Genomic DNA, 18,185 nt, shown 5'->3' on the forward strand with positions numbered 1-18,185 from the left:
TTTGCACCCCATAGATTTCGAGAACCACCAATTTTCCGTTCCCCGCTTCAACCTACTCCATTTTACCCCGAGAGAGTCGATCTAGCCATTTAAATTCTTGCAATCGAACCCCCAAAAGAATCCGTCGGGTCGATTGCCCGGCGTAAACAACACCGCTGGAACCACTAATCGTTCCAATCACCGCGGACACGAGCCCGTCTATACATACATCCTTGACGGATAGTTTCTCCCCCGGGAATAGTTTCGACCTCCCTCTCGCGGCACCCACGCACTCCCTTCCCCGAGGAATGTACAGTCCGCCTCGTACGCCTTCGCGGTCGAAGGGACGGTAGAAGGAGCCGAAAGGAACGGAGGTGGGAGTCAGGGACGGCTGGTGCTAGTTGAGTTGTCGAGCTGACACGCGTTCACCATCCTGTTCTGGCTTGCAGCATCCGGAATCCTCTCCCTTCGATCCACGTCCCCACTAACTCCTTCCCTCGACGGTCCTCATCGTTGGATTCTTCCCACCATTTCGTCCCAAGATCTACTCGAGCTCTCGGGATCTCCCTCCCTCTTATTTACCATCGACCCCCTCGCTTCCTTCTTTCCTCGTTGCTCGTGAAACGCCGGCAGGGGCGTTCTGCTGTCGCGCTCCCTCTCTCTGGATTCGAGTTTTCCTCCAGAAACGATCTTCGTCGCACGCACGCCCACCCGAGAACTCCGTTCGTCGACGCTCGTGCTGCCGCTGCTGAGGCCGATGGTGGTGGTAGTTGTGGTGGTGGTGGAGGAGTCTCAGTACCGCCATACCCGCCAAAGCACGAGCACCGTGTGATAGCCCGCACCCGCGTCTCGGCCCGCGGATTTTTCAAACCCGCAACCCCCGAGATCGGAGCAGACGGTGGGTTTTCCAAACCTTCGGTGATTTATCAGTGAGAACGACGGAGGTGGACTTTCTCCAGGGTGACGATTAATTAATTTATCGCTGATTTCGCGAGGAACCACGTCGATTCGCGTAGGAGTGGTTGTAGTTCGGGGGTGGTGGACGGTGCGACGTTGATCGACGGCGAGTGCAAACGCTCTGTTGTGGTGCGTGTCGTGGTGCGACCCGAGGAGATATATCGGGACTCCGATCCGATCCGATGGTGAACGCGATCCTCGAGCAGTTGTCCGATGACTCAGTGGAAATTATCGGTGGATGGTTCGGTGGAGTTTCGCTCGTTACCGACTCATGACAACTCGTTGATCGTTTTGTCGGATCGCCGGAGCGTCGCGAGCCGATAGATGATCGTCAGGACTAGAGTCGTTCGCGTACGGTTAGCTTATAGTTTCTTCGGTTTATTTTAAGACACAACCGAAGAATCATCGGCGAGGAATCTCCCGGCATCGTCTCGCGATTCCTAGTTGTCCACGAGACGGTTCTCGGAACGAGCCAGCAATTGCCGCGAATACCGAGGTTAAAAGACTCAGCATATTGTACGGAAAAATAGAACGGAAGAGCAGTCTTCCCGAAGAGTCCATCAGGATTGGTTCTCGTCGAGTCGCCGACGGGTCAACCGTCGGTAGCCAGAGTCCAATAGGAGTCGATCCCGCCACCGACGACGAAGATGTAGACGTCGAGTGTCTCGATAGCTCGGAGACACCGTCGGCTTCCAGCTGGAACGTAGGACGAACGAAGAACGTCGACGTTGAGGCGTTCGACGGACGCTGTTCGTCGAACGGAGACCAGCTGGTCTGTTCAGGAGCGGACTATGCTATCGTGGATCAAAAGTCGTACGCATCGTCGGGCACGGGGTGTCAGACAGGACGATCTTCCCTGATCCTGAACGAGGAGGCTGCCAATTCCCTGGCGCAGTACCTGGCCTTGGCTAACAGTTACAAAATGCCCGAGAAAGAGGTCGCCTATCATCAGGAGGCGTTCTCCCTGCTACCGCCACCGCCACCCCCGCATCATCCGCATTCCGCCTTTCACGCGGCGTTTCATCCGCACCCGCACCCTCATCCGCCGCCGCCACCGTTTCATCCGCATCATGGACCACCGCCTCCGCCGCACCCCGCCGCTGCCGCAGCGGCAGCTTGGGAGCACCACGCGGCTGCGGCAGCCGCGGCGGCCGCAGCAGCCTTCCACGCGCCGCCACCTCACCCGTAAGTCGTAATTCATCTCTTCTTGCATGGTAGTTGCGTATATCTAGATATATAGATAATCGTTGGAACGATTCGCGTGAACGGCGAACCATGTATGTTCTAAATGTGCACGATGCTGCATAAATTAGGCAGCGAAACGAGAACAATCGCGTTCTGTACGATAGAATCGTCTAGACTTAATATGTCACGCACGCGACCCGCGATCCATTAGAGCTCCAGACTGGCTAGACTTTATTTATTAACAACGGAGTAGTCGAAAGATCAAAGTTACATTATATTAGAGCTCGAAAACATTTTTTACTGCTATAAAAAGATCTCACATCTGCGACCTTCGACGCGATAGTAAATTGGCCCAATGACAAATAGAATTTGACATGCCTGATGTAGGTTATACGAGCAGACCTCGGGCAACGGTCCGTCGGAGCATTTTTCTTTGTAAAAGGTACCCCGTCGCTGCTCCGTTTCAACGTGAACCTCGGCGATGAATGTTTCGACGGACGATTGACGAGTGACAGATATTGCGAATCAAGTTTTAGACGTCGATTATGTAAATAGTGGCAACGCGAAACGCGAATACAGAATAGGAGGAACGCCGTGTCCGCCCGAGCAAAATGAAGTAGCTGGAGCGATGGTCGTGTCTAACAAGGTAACCAAACAACGAGTTAGATCGACGATTCGTTTCGATATAGGTATCCAATGAAAGGTTGTCGTACATCTCGTCTCGTATCAAAATAAACTCGCAAGACTGGTGGTCCGCAGGTCCCCGAATAGCAACTGTTTCGATATGTAAACAGAGAGATTCGTATACGACTCGTGGAGACAGTTTTGCCAATGCCAGCATACTATTACCGATTTATTGGATTAGGTTCTTCCTCTGTTTGCCCGGATAATCGGCGTTCCATTGTACCTCAGCGGTACCTCGCGATCGCCCCGTTTTAAGGGATGTTCCGGTACCGTGAACAATCTCTACCAAATCGAGGGACGTACGCGACGGTTAGGTCAAGGTAAATGGAGTTCTCGCGCTAACGTCTTTATCGCCGTCGGTTCTCTAGTCATCGCTACCGCGCGCGACTGATAATCGTGCAACAATGTAATAAATTTTAAGATTACACTCTTCGCTTGCACGCGAATGCTTCCTTGCATTCGTTTGCGCGGTGCCCCCTCCGCTTGCCGCGATATATAATTCAATTACACATCCGCCGCCGTAGCATTTTAACCCGAGACGCGCACAGAAGCCGGCTCCGACGATTCCTTGACGCGCGAACGTGCGTCGAATGAAAGTTAACGAGGCAAAGCTTAATGGCGATCTCCTCGCGGATTTCATTCGCCGCGTACCCCCCTTAATCATCGCCTACAGTCGCGCGCTTATCTATTAACACATCGACTTGATTCATGAGCCTTAATTACTCGTAATGAAACTCACCGAGCCCGAGGTCGCTCGGCACCCCATCTTTTTCCTCTAGTTTTCTCGCGAATCGCCACAAAGTCATTGCGACCCCAACCGTTCCTGACGAATTTCGCCACGATAACGTTTTCCGCTGGAAACGAGGATAGGGACGTCGAAACGGTGGTGAGAAGCTCGAGTCGCGAGAGAAAGGGGCCTTAACGTCTTAATCGAGTTCGTTAAGGCTCCTTCGCACGTTTTCACGTTCCGCAAACACGACACGCTATTGCACGCAACGAGATTACCTCGTACGACTTGTTAAGGCTAGGCTGGCGGGCTCGCAGAAACGTTTCAACCAGCCAAGCCGCGGATAATTAGACGTTTCTAAACGATAGTCTTAACGCTTCCCATGGTCGATACTCGAAGCTCGGGAATTCCACGAAAGTTTCTTTTATTGTTAAGAATCTAAAGCGTCGGGGCCTATATCTTGAGTTTAATTGCCCTCGATCGTTTCCTGTAATCGGCGAACACCCTTCGTAGGCGTGGTTTCATCCAAGATCCATATCGACGACAAAGTTGACGTGGATGATATTTCTAGCACTTTCTTTCTATCTATTTCGGAGTAGGCGGAATTCCATTAAGGATTTCGACTTGTTACTCGAAACAGCTTGTCTCCGAGTCCATCCATGCCTTGTTTAATCCTGGCCAAGGATGATTTATATTTAAAACTTAGCAGCGTCGAGATGAGGTATTCCTAACGCGAGGCCTGTCAATTTGAAAATGTACGTAATACGGTCTATACACACTAATTGCTTCAATGACGCTTATCTGTCGTTTATATAGAAATAAACATGACAAATCTGTTTGATATGCAGTCCGTAGCGTGAACGCACCAGTCTACCATTGGCAAGAATTACTAAATAACAAGCTCTGCGTGCCGTGGTAAAATGACTGAGACCGTGGCAAAGAATACATAGTTAGTTCTAATAGAAAAATTCAAGATGGAAAACGAGTATTCGGATAGTATTGCAATCGTACGATCAACCACATCGCTCCTCTGTTCCAGAGCGTTCTGGTTGGCTGTGTTTCTTGTGCTCGCATTCCGTCTTTGCTTTCTCATGCGGCGAATAGAGATCGTTAAGTAAAAATAAAATGAAAATGTACGATTCGTCGTAGAATAAATTGTCGCGTTCATGGGTTCTTCGGATACATTGAAATCTCCATCTTGGACGGCTTCGTCTTGGTTGGGAAAGCACGGATTGCGTTCATCTTTCCCGATTGTCTCAGCACGGAAGCAAATCGGTTGGAAACGCGGTTCTCGATCAGGCAGCGACGGCAGGCGTAAAATTCACGGTGCGCGTCGGCTGGCGTTTCCCTTCGGCTTCCTCTGCAGCCAACATCGGCTGGATATTTTCGTCTCTTTGCGAAGATGCGAGAGTCGCGCGGTGTATTTTTGCCTTCGGTGTGTGTTTTGCTCCGTCACGGCCGAGACGGCATCGTCCATTTCATTCCCCGTGACGAGCCTCGATCCGAATGTCCAGCGGACGCGCTCCATCCTCGCGCATCGCGATCTTCGAGGCGTGTTACTCTGGACATTTTTATTAAATTAAAACGGATGCGTATCTCTGATAGTTTAAGTATTTTTTGGAGGATACGTCCTGAACGCGGATGTCATTTCATCGAGAAACAATTCCCTCATATATTCTTGGTAACTGCTCATAGTTCAATGGGCGCTCATTGAACGAGCCGACGACGATTCATTTCGAGACACGACAGGCCAATGATATTTGCATTTTCTGGCACAATCACGCCGTTACTCATTACGCGCGGCTCGTTGCTCGTCGACAACGTCCAAGGAACCCTGCGCGGACACTTCCTGCGGACCGATGAATGCGATCTAAGTGCGCTTGCCGATTGCGAATGCCGGACGACCATCGTTTTCCGAGCGGTTGCTTCGCGTGTAACACTCGCCGCTCTGTCCGCGGACACGTTATGCTCGTTGCTCGACGCAATACGTATGATTTAAACGATCGTTAACGCGCGCATCGTCGGAAGAAAAATGATGGATCAGTTGGCGCGAGTGAATCAATTTTCGGAGCTCGCCTACTCGAGCCCCACGAATTCCGTGTTCGTTGGGTATTCTTCTTGGGAGACATAGATGAATTGCTTCGCGACGGTTTTTGAGTAATTTTGTTTGGTTTAGTTTGGACAAGAAACATTCGACGCGAAAGCAACGCTGTCCATCCTGTTTTATCTTTACTTTATAGACACACCACGAATTTCTCGATTCAACTGAATCGTGTCGTTCCCCTTTATTGTGGCTATCCATTAAAAACTGAACGTGACTCGTTTGAGGTTGGTTCTCGCGAATGGCGAAAAATCGCGGTGTCCATTACGATATCCTGCACGAAAGAATTTGCTTCTCGATCACGAAACTGGACGCATTTCCCCGACCATCGAAGCCTGTTCGAACCGAAAACCCTAAATAATCCTGCCGTTCTCCCGGCAAAGAGACTCCTACAATCGTTGGACCATCGACATCGAAACGTTCGCTCGTCGCACCTTTATGTTCAACGTATTTTCAGCTCTTGGTCGAAGCAAACGAGAGGAAAAAGAGAAGCGAAAAAATCCCGAATCGATTCCCCCCTTATCCGTAGTCGAACGCGAGCATGGAAGCTCCAGATTCTCGGAGAACTCGAGCACCGGATCGGTCGTAACGTCAGGTAAATCGGGTACCTGGTCGTCCTTAGGAATTTTTATCGCGACCTGGCCCCACGCACCGCTCGTGGGAGGAAAATCTGGTCCCGCGCAGACAATGAACGCGCGCTCGCCTCTCTCGTTTACGAATCTCTTCATCGCGTGGGCCCCGAGATCGCCGTTGCGAGCGAGAAACAAACACACTACCAGACATGGCCAACACTTTCATATTCGGATACAAACTTCAAAGTACGCAACTTTCCAAGTATCTTTTGTTCGATTTAAATTAGATTCCGAATTGCACAACGCATCAAAAATTATCTACCGATCGATGAATCTTTGCGGACCTTCTTATCAACCATTTCTTAAGAGATGTTTCCGTCTCAACATTCCGCGTCGCGATCTCGTTAACGATGGAACCGATTGTTCCCTGTTCCTTTCGTTTCGGCTTCCAAGAAACCCTCGCTAGAGATACGCTTACGTCGTACTGTTTGGTCAGTTCGATCTGTTTGGAGTTCGATAGCGATTCCGGGACGATGCAAGCGATGATGTCACGCATCGATGATGTCGCCGAAGCCAGGGATGCTGCGGGGACCATTGTCGCGAACAATTTTCAGAATCCCTCCGTGGTTTCTATACCGAGACTCGAGGTCTAACAAAACCCATGGGTTCGTATCAAAGACAGCTGCGAGTCAATTTTTAAAAAATCCCTATCGCGTGCCCCCGCGGTGTCTGGGGGCTCGGAGCTCGTTGCCCGTGTAAAAACGGGAGCCGATTTGTCAGCGAGGCGGGATCGCGATGTACACGGTAGGAGCTCGTCGAAGGAAGACGTTCCCTAGCCTACCCCGTGGTCCCCGTTCCCCTGCGGCTCTCTTTCTTCCCCTTTCGCGCGAATAGAAAGCCGCGGGGCTGATACCGAGCGCACGCGCGATTTATCATTGGCGCGCCGTCCATTGATAAATTCCAGGCATTCATAACGCCACGGTGCGCGTCGTACACGGCCGCGCTACGAGCACCGGAGAGACACACGATACCCGACCACGATACGATACTGGACGATACCGAGTCTCGTGTACGCCGTGATCTTTATACACCGTGGCGCGAGGAACGGCTTGTAGCCACCACTTAGACACCCCGCGAACCCTTGTCCGAACTGGTAACAAGAGAACGAACAAATCCGTGGACTGGGTGGATCGCTTTCCGTCGTTTTCCTTCTTTCGCTCCAATCGTCTCGATGCGTTTAGATTTCTCTTTGCCTGTAAAAATCGTGGCAGCTTCGTAAATTTTGTCGACGCACAGCACAAACGTTAAAAAATTGTCTCCCGGATAACGAATCAAGCGCAATGGGAGAACTTTCTTCGAACTTGAAAAGCAGCGTCGCGTTACAGCGATCAATCGAGAATGTACGAGTCACGGTTCCCACAATTAATTGTGCTTGTTTTTTCAACCTTGTCCCATGCCACTGGACAAGTGTGCTCATCGAACCAATAAGGATTCATCGGGTTTCCAACGGTCCAGAGAGGGGAGGCGCGACTTTCACGCCGGTCGGCTGCGACAACTCGGTCCGTCCGGCTCGAAAAGACCTAATCGCCTTAACGAGACAATTAGCCGATGATAGCCGCCGATAAATCCCGGTTTGTTTTGTCTGTTTCGCCGGTCACTGCATCTCGAGACGCGATTACCATGGCCAAATATTTCTCGCTACTCCGTTTGGTCAATATTAGCTATCTATGCGGCACCATTATTTGATCGTACCGGACATTCGTGGAAATCGAAAGATAATCTGTTAAATACCGCTCGCACGGCTTGAATATATTTACAACAAGCCATTGCAACGACGTTTCGAGTATCATTGCTCGTCGCAATGTTACCGCTCCAAACAGTAAATAATTGATAATGGAGCACAGACCACTTTTGAGGCATGATATGATACCAAGGGTGTATCCTGACGCTTGGGAATCGCTACGACGGTCGATCAAAGAATCGAGACAATGAAAAAAGTACAGCATATCGATATAAATCGTAAAATTACGAATATCCTCGTCGGGCCGTGACGTCACGGGCTTGTTTTCTAGGGAAATATTGGAATTAGAAGTTGGGCTCTCGAGACCCGGAACACGCGGGAAACGTGCACGCCACGTGGCTAGACTTTCCTTGGCCAAACAGATTTATGCTGGCGTGTTGTCTTTAGTCCGCAAACACAGGAACACCGTGCTGCAAACCACTTCCGTCCGCTTTAAATCTTCGCCTCGTGCGCTCCGTTTCGTAGCGCAGGCCTTCACGCGACGGGCCAGTGTACTCCAGGACGATTCACGGGATTTGTTCGACCGACTTGGTAGAAACGAGCCGAACCGTGGCGCCGGTGAAGAATTTCTGCCTGGTCGTTCGTCAAGTTCGGAAACTAAACTTCAAGAAAATGGTTTCATCGACTCCTGGCGTCGCACGTTTCGCCGTACGTGTGACTTGCATTCGTTTACATTCCTCGCTCCTCTGCTTTCGCGGCGAACTATCGATGGTACTCGAAATGTAGCACGGAAAAATAAAGAAGAACCATCGATCCGAACACAATACCGAGAGGGTGGAATGGCAGTGGATACCACGCACCTCGAGTTGCCGAAGTCATCGGGAAGTCGCGGAATCAGGCCCGAAAAAGGAAAACACCGTTCAAAAGGGATCCGTGAATCGATCTCAAGATTCACCCCTGAGAAAATAAGAGAGAAAGGGTCGCCGTTTTCTCAGACAACAACGAACGCATCCTCGCGTTTGTGTGTAAGTACGAGAAGTTCGGGGGTCGGGGCACGAAAAGGAGCGGGATCGAAAGTGAATAGAATCGAGCTTCCTCGAAAAGCGCGACGTGGAAGAAGCCCCGCGCGCCGGGTGCATAAACAACGTCGTTGCCGTGGAAGCACGCGCAGCTCGCATAAAATCTCATAATGCCCTTGTCCAAACAAACGCACGGTGGCAGTGTTATGGCGTTCGAGAATTTACCACTCTGAAAAGCGACGGCGCGTACGCGAGAGAGAAAGAGGCGGAGTGGCCAGAAGAGAGTTCTTCGCGCGTAGGAGCGGTACTCGAGTCCGCTCGTTTAAATCCAACTACAAGGTAAACCTCGCTCGGACCCCTGGCTTCGATCTCGTCCCGTTTCGCTCCAATCTTGTATCGAGCTGCAAAGCTTAATCCGATTGTTGTCGCTTTGTCGCGCAGCCTCCAGCGGACACGGAGTGCCGCGAGGGATGCGAGGGATTACGGAGATCTATCGTCGGATCGCGAGAGAGGATTTTAGTTTCAGGCGATTGGACAAATTCGCGCTTCGAACGCATATTCTCACCGAACTTATCCTGCACCAAGTTCGCGTTCGAAGCGAATATCACGAGTTCCCGAGTCGTGGAAAATTATACAAGCGACCTAGATTCGAAACTGCGACGGCGGTAATTTTAATTAAACGAAGCAAGAGTCTTTCGAGATAAAACAGACTGGCACTTGACGCTATAAGACGCTTACTAGAATTACCAGAACGACCGATACGGTATCGCCGTTCCAGCTTCTAGTACGCGACTTGTTCATGATTCAACGTGTTAACTGCACGAGAGATTCGAAACGATAAAGTCCCAAGTCCTGGGCCTTAGAATCTGGGAGCGCGAGAGGAAGGACTTTAAAAGAAGGATCGCGAGCGAAACGAGGGGGGGGGGGGAAGGTCGAGAATCTTCTTAGAAACGGCATAAAGATAACCGCTCTATTCGAGGAGCGGCGGTCCAACTGGTAATCCCGGTGCCCACGACCCAGCGCCATTGACTTCTGTCCACTGTCAAGTTAACGACGCTTAATGACAGCTGACAGAGGCGGCGGTGGGCCAAGTCGGGTTTCACGGCTTTCTTTCTCCGCGTGTTCGCGGCCCAAGGAATCCTTCGTACCGCGGAAACCATAAAATTGCTTCCTTGGGACGACTCGAATGCCCTTGCCCGATCGTCTTCGTGCTCGTTCTCGATTTTATCATCGATCCCAGCCCCGTCGGAACGCGTGGTAATCGTTAGCGCACAAGATAGAGGTGTCCGACCGCTTGAAATATTCGACCGCAAGAAATTCGAGTCGACCGCTGTTACAAGCTCGTTCGATCGAGCGAGGAACTCGATTATTCGAGACAGTTCGGAAGCATACGAGCCGTTCCAATAATTTCAACAGCCTCGCTCGAGCGTGGCTACCGTATAACAGGAACGAGCTGAAATTAGAAGCCCTACTTTGTCTGGACTCATGAATGGATAATTAAAATCAATTTCGATAAAAATAAGGGATAGAAAATCAGTGCTTTCGTCAGATTTTGTTAGGATCGTGTTTAAAAATGTTGGCTGAAAGTATGTTTTCCGTTAGGCTGTGTTCTCTCGATAAAACTAGATGAGAAATCTGCTCGACGTCGTGAAATGCATTCCCGTGCACGCGCTTGTCGTCGACGCGGACCAGTGATAAGAGCAACGTATAATAAGACGTGATAATGGGGTTGCAATAAAGATATGGAATACGCGACGTCGGAACGGAATGTATCTCGCTCGTTCTACAATGCATAAAATCTCGCAGAGATTTCCATAAATACCTATACGACTGTCACGTAACCCCTACAAAAATAGAAGCTCGAGAAATCCAAATTGTTCGAAGGACACGAAAATTGCATTATAAATTTTCGAATCTATGCGTTCGGAATGATATTCGCGACGGTTCGCGCTACCTCGGGCTTTCTCAAACACGTTTGCCTTTATATTTCTCGCGTTACTGCAAAGAACGTAAATTTCGTAAAGTGTTACTTTTACTCGACTCGTTTCCTTATACAAATATTTTACTTTGCGGCGCAGTGTTAATTAGAGTTCCCGCAATATTCCTCATCGCGACAACTCGTACAAGTCGGTAACAATTTGTACAGGGGGCGAATAATGCTCGTTAAAATCGCTTCTTTCTCTTGTTGATCATAGACCTTCCTCAGGAATGGAGAAATACTGAATTATTTTCTTTCATCTCTGCGTTGAAGAAGAACTCCAAAGGGAAGCGAGCAACGTTCTTTTTTTGCGAGATCGAAGAAGTCGGCACAGTTTTTCCCGAGGAGTTACTCTCAATGTTTTGCCGGCCACAGGCGCGCTAATCGAGCCATTAACTCTGCTGGGTTTAATCTTTTGCTTCTACCCTCTCTGCGCGTTCGATTTCCTTCGTTCCTGGAACGGAGCAAATGGCTCGAAAGGCCTCGAATCGATTCCCAGCCAGGATGCGAATCAAGGCTAGAAAATTCTGAAAGATTTCGAAAGATGAAAATAGCAACTACGACTAGAAACGTTTTTTTTTTAAAGAGGAAGGATCCGAGTGGACGAAACTTGTCGACACTATGTTCGAGGCTCGATTTTAAGAAACGGTTACGAAACATCGATTTTTCGTAACGCGAGAGGCATTTTAATTCTCCGAACAGTACAAGAATAACATTGATCGAACGATCGACGCCGCGTTCTTCGAACGCCGCGCCTCGAATCGGGGATCGAGATACGGGAGGTGATTCGTGATCTTCTATGGGAGTGAGAGATTCAATGCCGCGAGAGAACGCCTCGAAAATCCACGTCCTAAACTAACATCTTTATGGACTCGATGTTTCTTTCCGGGACCGCCTTATTACGTTGATTTATCGCTTTGTATTCCTGGCACCATCTGCCTTTGTGGCCCGGTGGGATCCATAGATCCTCGAATTCATAGGAGCCGCGTCCTTTCAGGGACACTTGCTGGACACCGAAATTCACCTTCCCCCGAACAAAATTTATTTCTACGTGAAAAGATTCAACCCATTGTGCCGTCGATATTTATTTGCTTTTTCTTCGTCGGTCTTATTTTTTTTATCTTCTCGCTTAACGACTTCATTCGCCATATCAAAACAATCAGAATGTGTGTACACGAGATTGTACTACAACGAAGCGAGGATTAGATTGATTAAGATGGATACCTCTAGCTTTAACTTTTCTTTGTCCTTCTTGTAACTTCCTCGAACGCTGGAATTTTGGGCCATCGATGAAGGATACCTTGAAGGGTACCTACGGAGACTTTGGCTTCGTTGTGAACCGGGCCTAACAGATATCGAGATGCGCGGCCGCGAGGATGGGCGTGCAACCGATTATCTTGGTAACTCAATCTCTCCTCTCGAGCCTAGCCGTTTCTAGCCTCTCGGCTCTCGAGATCTGTGTGATCTCGTGCATCGAAGGAAGTCATGTTTTAACAACGGTAGCGTCGGGGTCGTTTCCGAGAATCCTTCGATCGTTCCACAAAATTTTTTTTGAGAAACAGTGGTTATCGATGTTCGTTTTATGCTACTTGCTTCTTCCAGTCGATGAACGATTGCACGTACGACGTGTACCGTCTTTATTACACCGAGTCACGGGCTGAAATCAGTGTCGCGAAACGATACTAAAGTACAGATCGAGTCGCGGTGGAAATGTCGATTCGTAGTCCGATCAGTACATTTCGAAATTTTTCTCGGACTCGAAAGGAACGTTGGATGCGAGTCGATGGCCCGTACCGTTTCGAAAACAGAGACGTCGCGTCGGCATGAATCACACCCAGGGCTCGCTTACCACGTGCACCGTGGAATTATTGCGTACCTGCCTGCACGCGTTCATCTTGCGCCGTGCACCCACATTAACCGGCCACACGCGCCAAAGTGTGCGTGCGCGTGTGGGTGCGGACGATCACTTTGTTACCTCGACCCACGCACCCTGCCCATCCCATGGGAATCGCTAGTCGTCGGGATCGTTCGAGTTTCGGAGTACCGTTCGAAATTGCGTTTCGTTTTAGGCGACAACCTGCTTCGAGCATTCCCTGTATCTGTCGTATCCCTTCCGATACCGATCGGGGACTCGAACTATTACTTACAGAACTTAAACTCTTAAGTAAACTATCGAACTGGACGAAACAAAAATAACTGTTATTACTCCGGAGCGATATATTTTTTAACCAAAACAAGGGTTGCCATTGAATTAAAATACTTAGATGAAGTGGAATCGTGCGAAGTCTACGTGCTTTTTAAACGTTACCCGGTACCGTTACCTCGGTCCAGTCGATCACTATCGGGCCAATAAACTCGGAATGTTTTGGTCTGGTATCGGAACGTTCATGAACGGAACATGTTCGGATAATTGGTGGCCGGGATGGAAACATTTCTGAACGAATCCCGCTTAATTCTGGCCTCTTCGGACGTCCGAACTTTGATGAGAAACAGAGCTCTCTTCTGAAAACCCGATCTCCTTATCGGCGCTCTCGAGTTTCTGAACACGAAAGGGAATTACGGGGTTCCCGGAAAGAAGAATAATATCGAGCGTCAGGATTCGGACTGGTTAATGCGACGAGCGCTAATTGGCGAGAAGTAATTACGATCGTTTCTTTGAAGGAAACTGGACATACGCTCGTCGGCCAAAGGAATACTTTGTGGACCGCATGAACGGAAGCTGTTCTTAGTCGGATTTGCAAACTTACTTTCCTTACATGGCAAGTCGTTTACGATGTCAGGCGTTTGCATTTCTTTGGGACCATTAGTTTAATCGAATCTTGGTCTAATATCGCGTTGGCACTTGAAACGTCTTCGAGAAGCTGAATAAAACAAGAAACCAACAATCGAAACTTGGTACAGGCCCATCTTTGTCGAATGTTCGTAATCGCGTCGAAATTCAGCGTTCGAGCGGGAAGTTTAAGCAAAAAAAAATTTGCATCTTGCCGGTTTTACGATCCATAAACGCTTTCGGGATCTGCGAAGCGTCGTTGGTTAATTTACTACAAGGAAGCGGCGGCGGCAGCGTCGCCGATACGAAATTTACGATCATCGAAGAGATCCTACGAACCGAGTTCGAATGACCCGTTTTGTGCGCAGAAGCGCGCTCGATTTTCTTATGCAATCGAAAGCCAATTGGCTCCTCGAACGATTTCGCTCGATTGCCAGGTCGTGAAACGTGATGATATTGCCGACCAATCCGATGGCCGTCTGTCAGGTATCGAGCCCTTTATTCGTTCGGGTGGATACGATTCGTCCACCATAAATATTTGCTGTACTGATCGCTCCTCGAATACCGCTCCTTGTATCCACACTACTGTGTGGCGTGTCAGGGCGAAATGGCAGCAGCAGGGTTACCGTTTCGCGTACTTTATTCAGAGCAGTAGTACATTCTGAGTACTTAGAAAATTACCATTAAAAATAAGAAAGACTCAACTGCATCTATTAACAAATATTCATAGATGGCCAGATGCGATAAATGAAGGCAATGTAGCGATAACAGCAAAGCTACTGTTCCCTAATTGAAATTGGAGCACTAGTATCATTCCATCTACCATACCACCATGGATCATCCTTGACAAGCGCAACAATGTTCGCGAAGACGATCGAAACGACTTCGACGTCGTTTCCACGCGATAACGATGGCAATCGGGCAACATCGCTCCAGGATGCAAGTGCATTTGCATACACGAGGATGCATCGTACGAGAAGGCCTCGTGTCCGAAGCTGCGTACTGCGTCTAATGCATCCTCCCAGCAGGTACTCGCGATCGGTATATCTTCATCGTTCTCCAAGGTAGGCGACGTTCGCGATAGAGCGCGGCTAAAAGCGTAGAAAAGTGATTATCGAGCGATCGTTGAATGTACAGGAGACATTTGAATACGTTAATGGAACGCGAGCAAAGCGATGGGAAACCGACATGAATATACATATAGAAAACTGCACGATCCAGAAACGAAGCCGAAAAGAAGAAGTAAAGGGAAAACCAGTCCTCGTGTCACAAGAAGGCTACTATTAACGCTAGTTTCTTTTTCCTTCGTTTCTCCTTTCTCTTCCTGTACGCCTATATCAATGTTTTCTCTTTGTTTTTATGTTTCACATCTGGATCCCTTCATAGTCAACTTGAAGAGAGTGTAAAACTAAATTCCAAAAATAAGAGGAATCGAATTCATGATTCCTCGAGATAGAGTTTAATATCTAAGTAAACGGTATTAGTTTGGATCTCGATAGACAACTGAATTTATAAAATTGATGATCTTCCGAGTTACCCGAAGAGCTCGATCGGTGGTGTTCGCGAGTCAGTCGTAAACCGTCCTCCCCGATCGGCTCTCGATCGTGTTCAGCTATCTCCCAGGTTAGCTCGCAATCGATCGATCGATCTCGACCCCTCACAGGGCCGAACATCCAGGGTCTTTTTTGCGATGCAGTAAGGAGGGTTCGAAGGTGGTTAGGCCGAGTCGGGAGGTAGGTATCCACGGTAGGACGATCTTTTAGAAGGCAAGAGGCCAACCGGAGGAGTCGCGAGGAGGAACGAAACGGAGCGGAGCGGAACACGGCGGCGAAGAGGTCCGAGGAGAGGGCAGCGAGCTGTCCGGATCGATGATGCATGATACCAGCGACTCGGTCGTGCTACTCCCTTGCAAACTTCATCTTCGTAGCTGCTTCCACCTCCTCCTCCTCCACCCGTTCCTCCGGCTTGGAGCCTCTTTATTCTGGCGCCGATCCGCGGGGCCGCGAACTCGGATACGTGGAAACGGCAACCGGATCGGACACGGATTTCGCTGAGGTCTTCCCTCCCCCGATCAGTTCCTCTTGGCATAGCCGCGAACCTTGAAGCGGAGGAAAGCTAGAGAAATGGACTGAGCTGTCGAGAAAATTTTGCTCGTCATTTTGCTAGCCTAGCTTGCCAAGGTACGCAGAGTTATCGTTTGAAGACGTTCGACGAGGCTTTCGTGGCGTCGAAAATAGAGCATTCGAGAGCCGAGACCTTCGCGACTCGTACACACAGATTTATCAATCATTCCGTAGGGTGGCCGATGGATAGACTTAACCGTGACTGTGATCGATCGCGATTTAACCATGGGATCGTAGTCGCATCAGCGTCTCGCGAATATGGATACATTAGCAGACAGGATATTTGTTTGTCTAGGCGTGAAAGGATTGCAAGTAGTGCGTTTTCTTAAGCTTATAGTGTTCTCCATCTACGAATAACTAGCTAAATAAAATTGAACGAAACACACGAGAGACATCGGTTCCGCCACTTCTCGGTCAGGAATCCCGTCGGTATCGCTACCAACGGAGTAACTCCTGAGAGTTTGTCTTCCATGCTGGAGGAATTCAATGAAATAGGCAAGAGTGTAATCACGGGAATCGCCGTGACTGGCGATGATCGGTAAATAGTCGATGGCGGTTTGCTTTGGTCGATGACGTTTCCCATACCGGTTTCGCGACGATTTCGCGTTACGAGATCCGACGAAATGTTTCAGGCTAGTCGTGGCACTCCGTTCTCTTCGCCTTTGCTGTTCGCGAGCAAGGAATACCAACGATAAACGACGATCGTTTCGATGTACTGGCTGGCTGAGTAAACCTAGGCGCAACCCTCTGCTCGGATAAGATCGCGGCACGGCCTCGAGTAGACGGCGGAGTTAAAGGATAATTTAGTAATTACGGCCAGATGCTTGCCCCCTGGCTAACCTCCACCACTCCCACGAGCATAATCGCGTGTGCGTGTACCGCGCGGCCGACCGACACAAGCGAGGTATCGACGCAGGATTGCCGACATTTTTCCGCAAATCTTTTGGCAACGACGAATAGAAACTCGCGTACGCGTTGCACCGTTTTACTCAATGATCGGAGTGTTTTTGTACGAGCGATCAAGTGGTCTCAATCGGTGTTCCAAGACTTGGAAACTTTCGCTCGAAACCGACGTTCCCGGTGAACGCTGCTTCTGTCGCCTCCTCGAGGAAAACGAGAAAGTTCGCGAGTGTCTTTAATCGTGTGCCGTAATCTTTACTCTCGCGTTCACCCACGTATCCTCTTTTCCTCGTGTTAATCCGAGCATGAGTAATCTGGTTTCTCCAGGAATACGACTAGACTCGGAGGAAACAGAAAATCACCGAATTTAATTACTCCCCACTCCCATTTTCTTCATCGCGAGCTTTATCGGAACGATCGTTGATCCTCCACTTTGTGGGAAACCTTGATAGGGTTTTATTTTATTTAACGTCTCTATTACACTGTAACGACACGTTGGTTATGCTGCTTGGCTTGATCAACAACGATCAAATGTTATCAAAGGGATGTTTGTCACTTTTCGCATTTCACCGTCCAGCTTCATCTCTTTGTAGAACATTTCCAAAAGTCTCCAACTCCGAACGTGCCCATCGCTGTTGGCGAGCTACGCAGACGAATGCGTGCGGGTCGAAAGTGTCGGGTCTGTGTGGGTGCGAGTCGCTCGAGGCACGAAAGTACGTGCAGCCAAAGGCGGTTTGCGCCACGAAGATCGTGCGAGTTTACTGCACGAGCGCTTCTTTGTCTCGCATGCTCGCACACGTGAGGGCTCTTCCCGCTCTCCGCTTTTCGCTCCGTTCGTCTCTCTCGAACACGGGGAGACGCGCACGTGAATTTATGCGTCGGTTCTCCTCCAACGAAGGGCCCGTATCCTTGTCCTCGTCCGATTCATCGTGGACCAGCGGAGATGATGCATCGTCTCGTGCGTCTCGATTGTCCTTGTCTCTCTCCCACGCGATCGCGGTCTATCCGGCTGTCTTTCTCTCTCTTCTTCTCTCTAGCAGTCTTAACAAACGCTGGATACAACTCAATCGCCGGTCACGATCCTTAAGCGGCTTTCACAGTGGGGCCCTTCCAGACCCCGCGTACGTGCATGGGCAAAATTCATGTATGGATAACAACGTTCGAATAACAAATAAAAGATCAACAAATATTGCGGAGGATAGTTGGCAAGCAACGAGTAAGGTAACAGCTGGATATAGGGCCCATTGGATCGGTTACCTCGATTATTGCAGCAATTTTAATCCCCATTTTCCTGCTGCAATCGAGGTTCTCCTGTGACGAAATCATGGAGAACCGTGCTATGTTCGAGCTTTCTCACGATTTTTGCGGCGCCATAAAATTCGACAAACGTCGACGAAATATGTCGTCGCGAGGTTCCCCCCTCGGGATGCCGAAAGAGACGAAGAAGAA

General features: G+C 49.4%; 1 protein-coding gene across 1 annotated transcript in view; it reads left to right on the forward strand.

The window, feature by feature from the left end:
• Nucleotides 1-793: 793 nt before the first annotated feature.
• Nucleotides 794-18,185, forward strand: part of LOC128889831 (transcriptional activator cubitus interruptus-like) — an 87,453-nt gene continuing 70,061 nt past the window's right edge. Inside the window, exon 1 of the mRNA XM_054147839.1 lies at nucleotides 794-2,121. Coding sequence (XP_054003814.1) covers nucleotides 1,859-2,121 — 263 coding nt within the window. The 5' untranslated portion in view covers nucleotides 794-1,858. The remainder of the gene's footprint in view (nucleotides 2,122-18,185) is intronic.

This window comes from Hylaeus anthracinus, unplaced genomic scaffold, assembly GCF_026225885.1.
Source record: "Hylaeus anthracinus isolate JK02 unplaced genomic scaffold, UHH_iyHylAnth1.0_haploid 11997, whole genome shotgun sequence".
Lineage (NCBI taxonomy): Eukaryota > Metazoa > Arthropoda > Insecta > Hymenoptera > Colletidae > Hylaeus > Hylaeus anthracinus.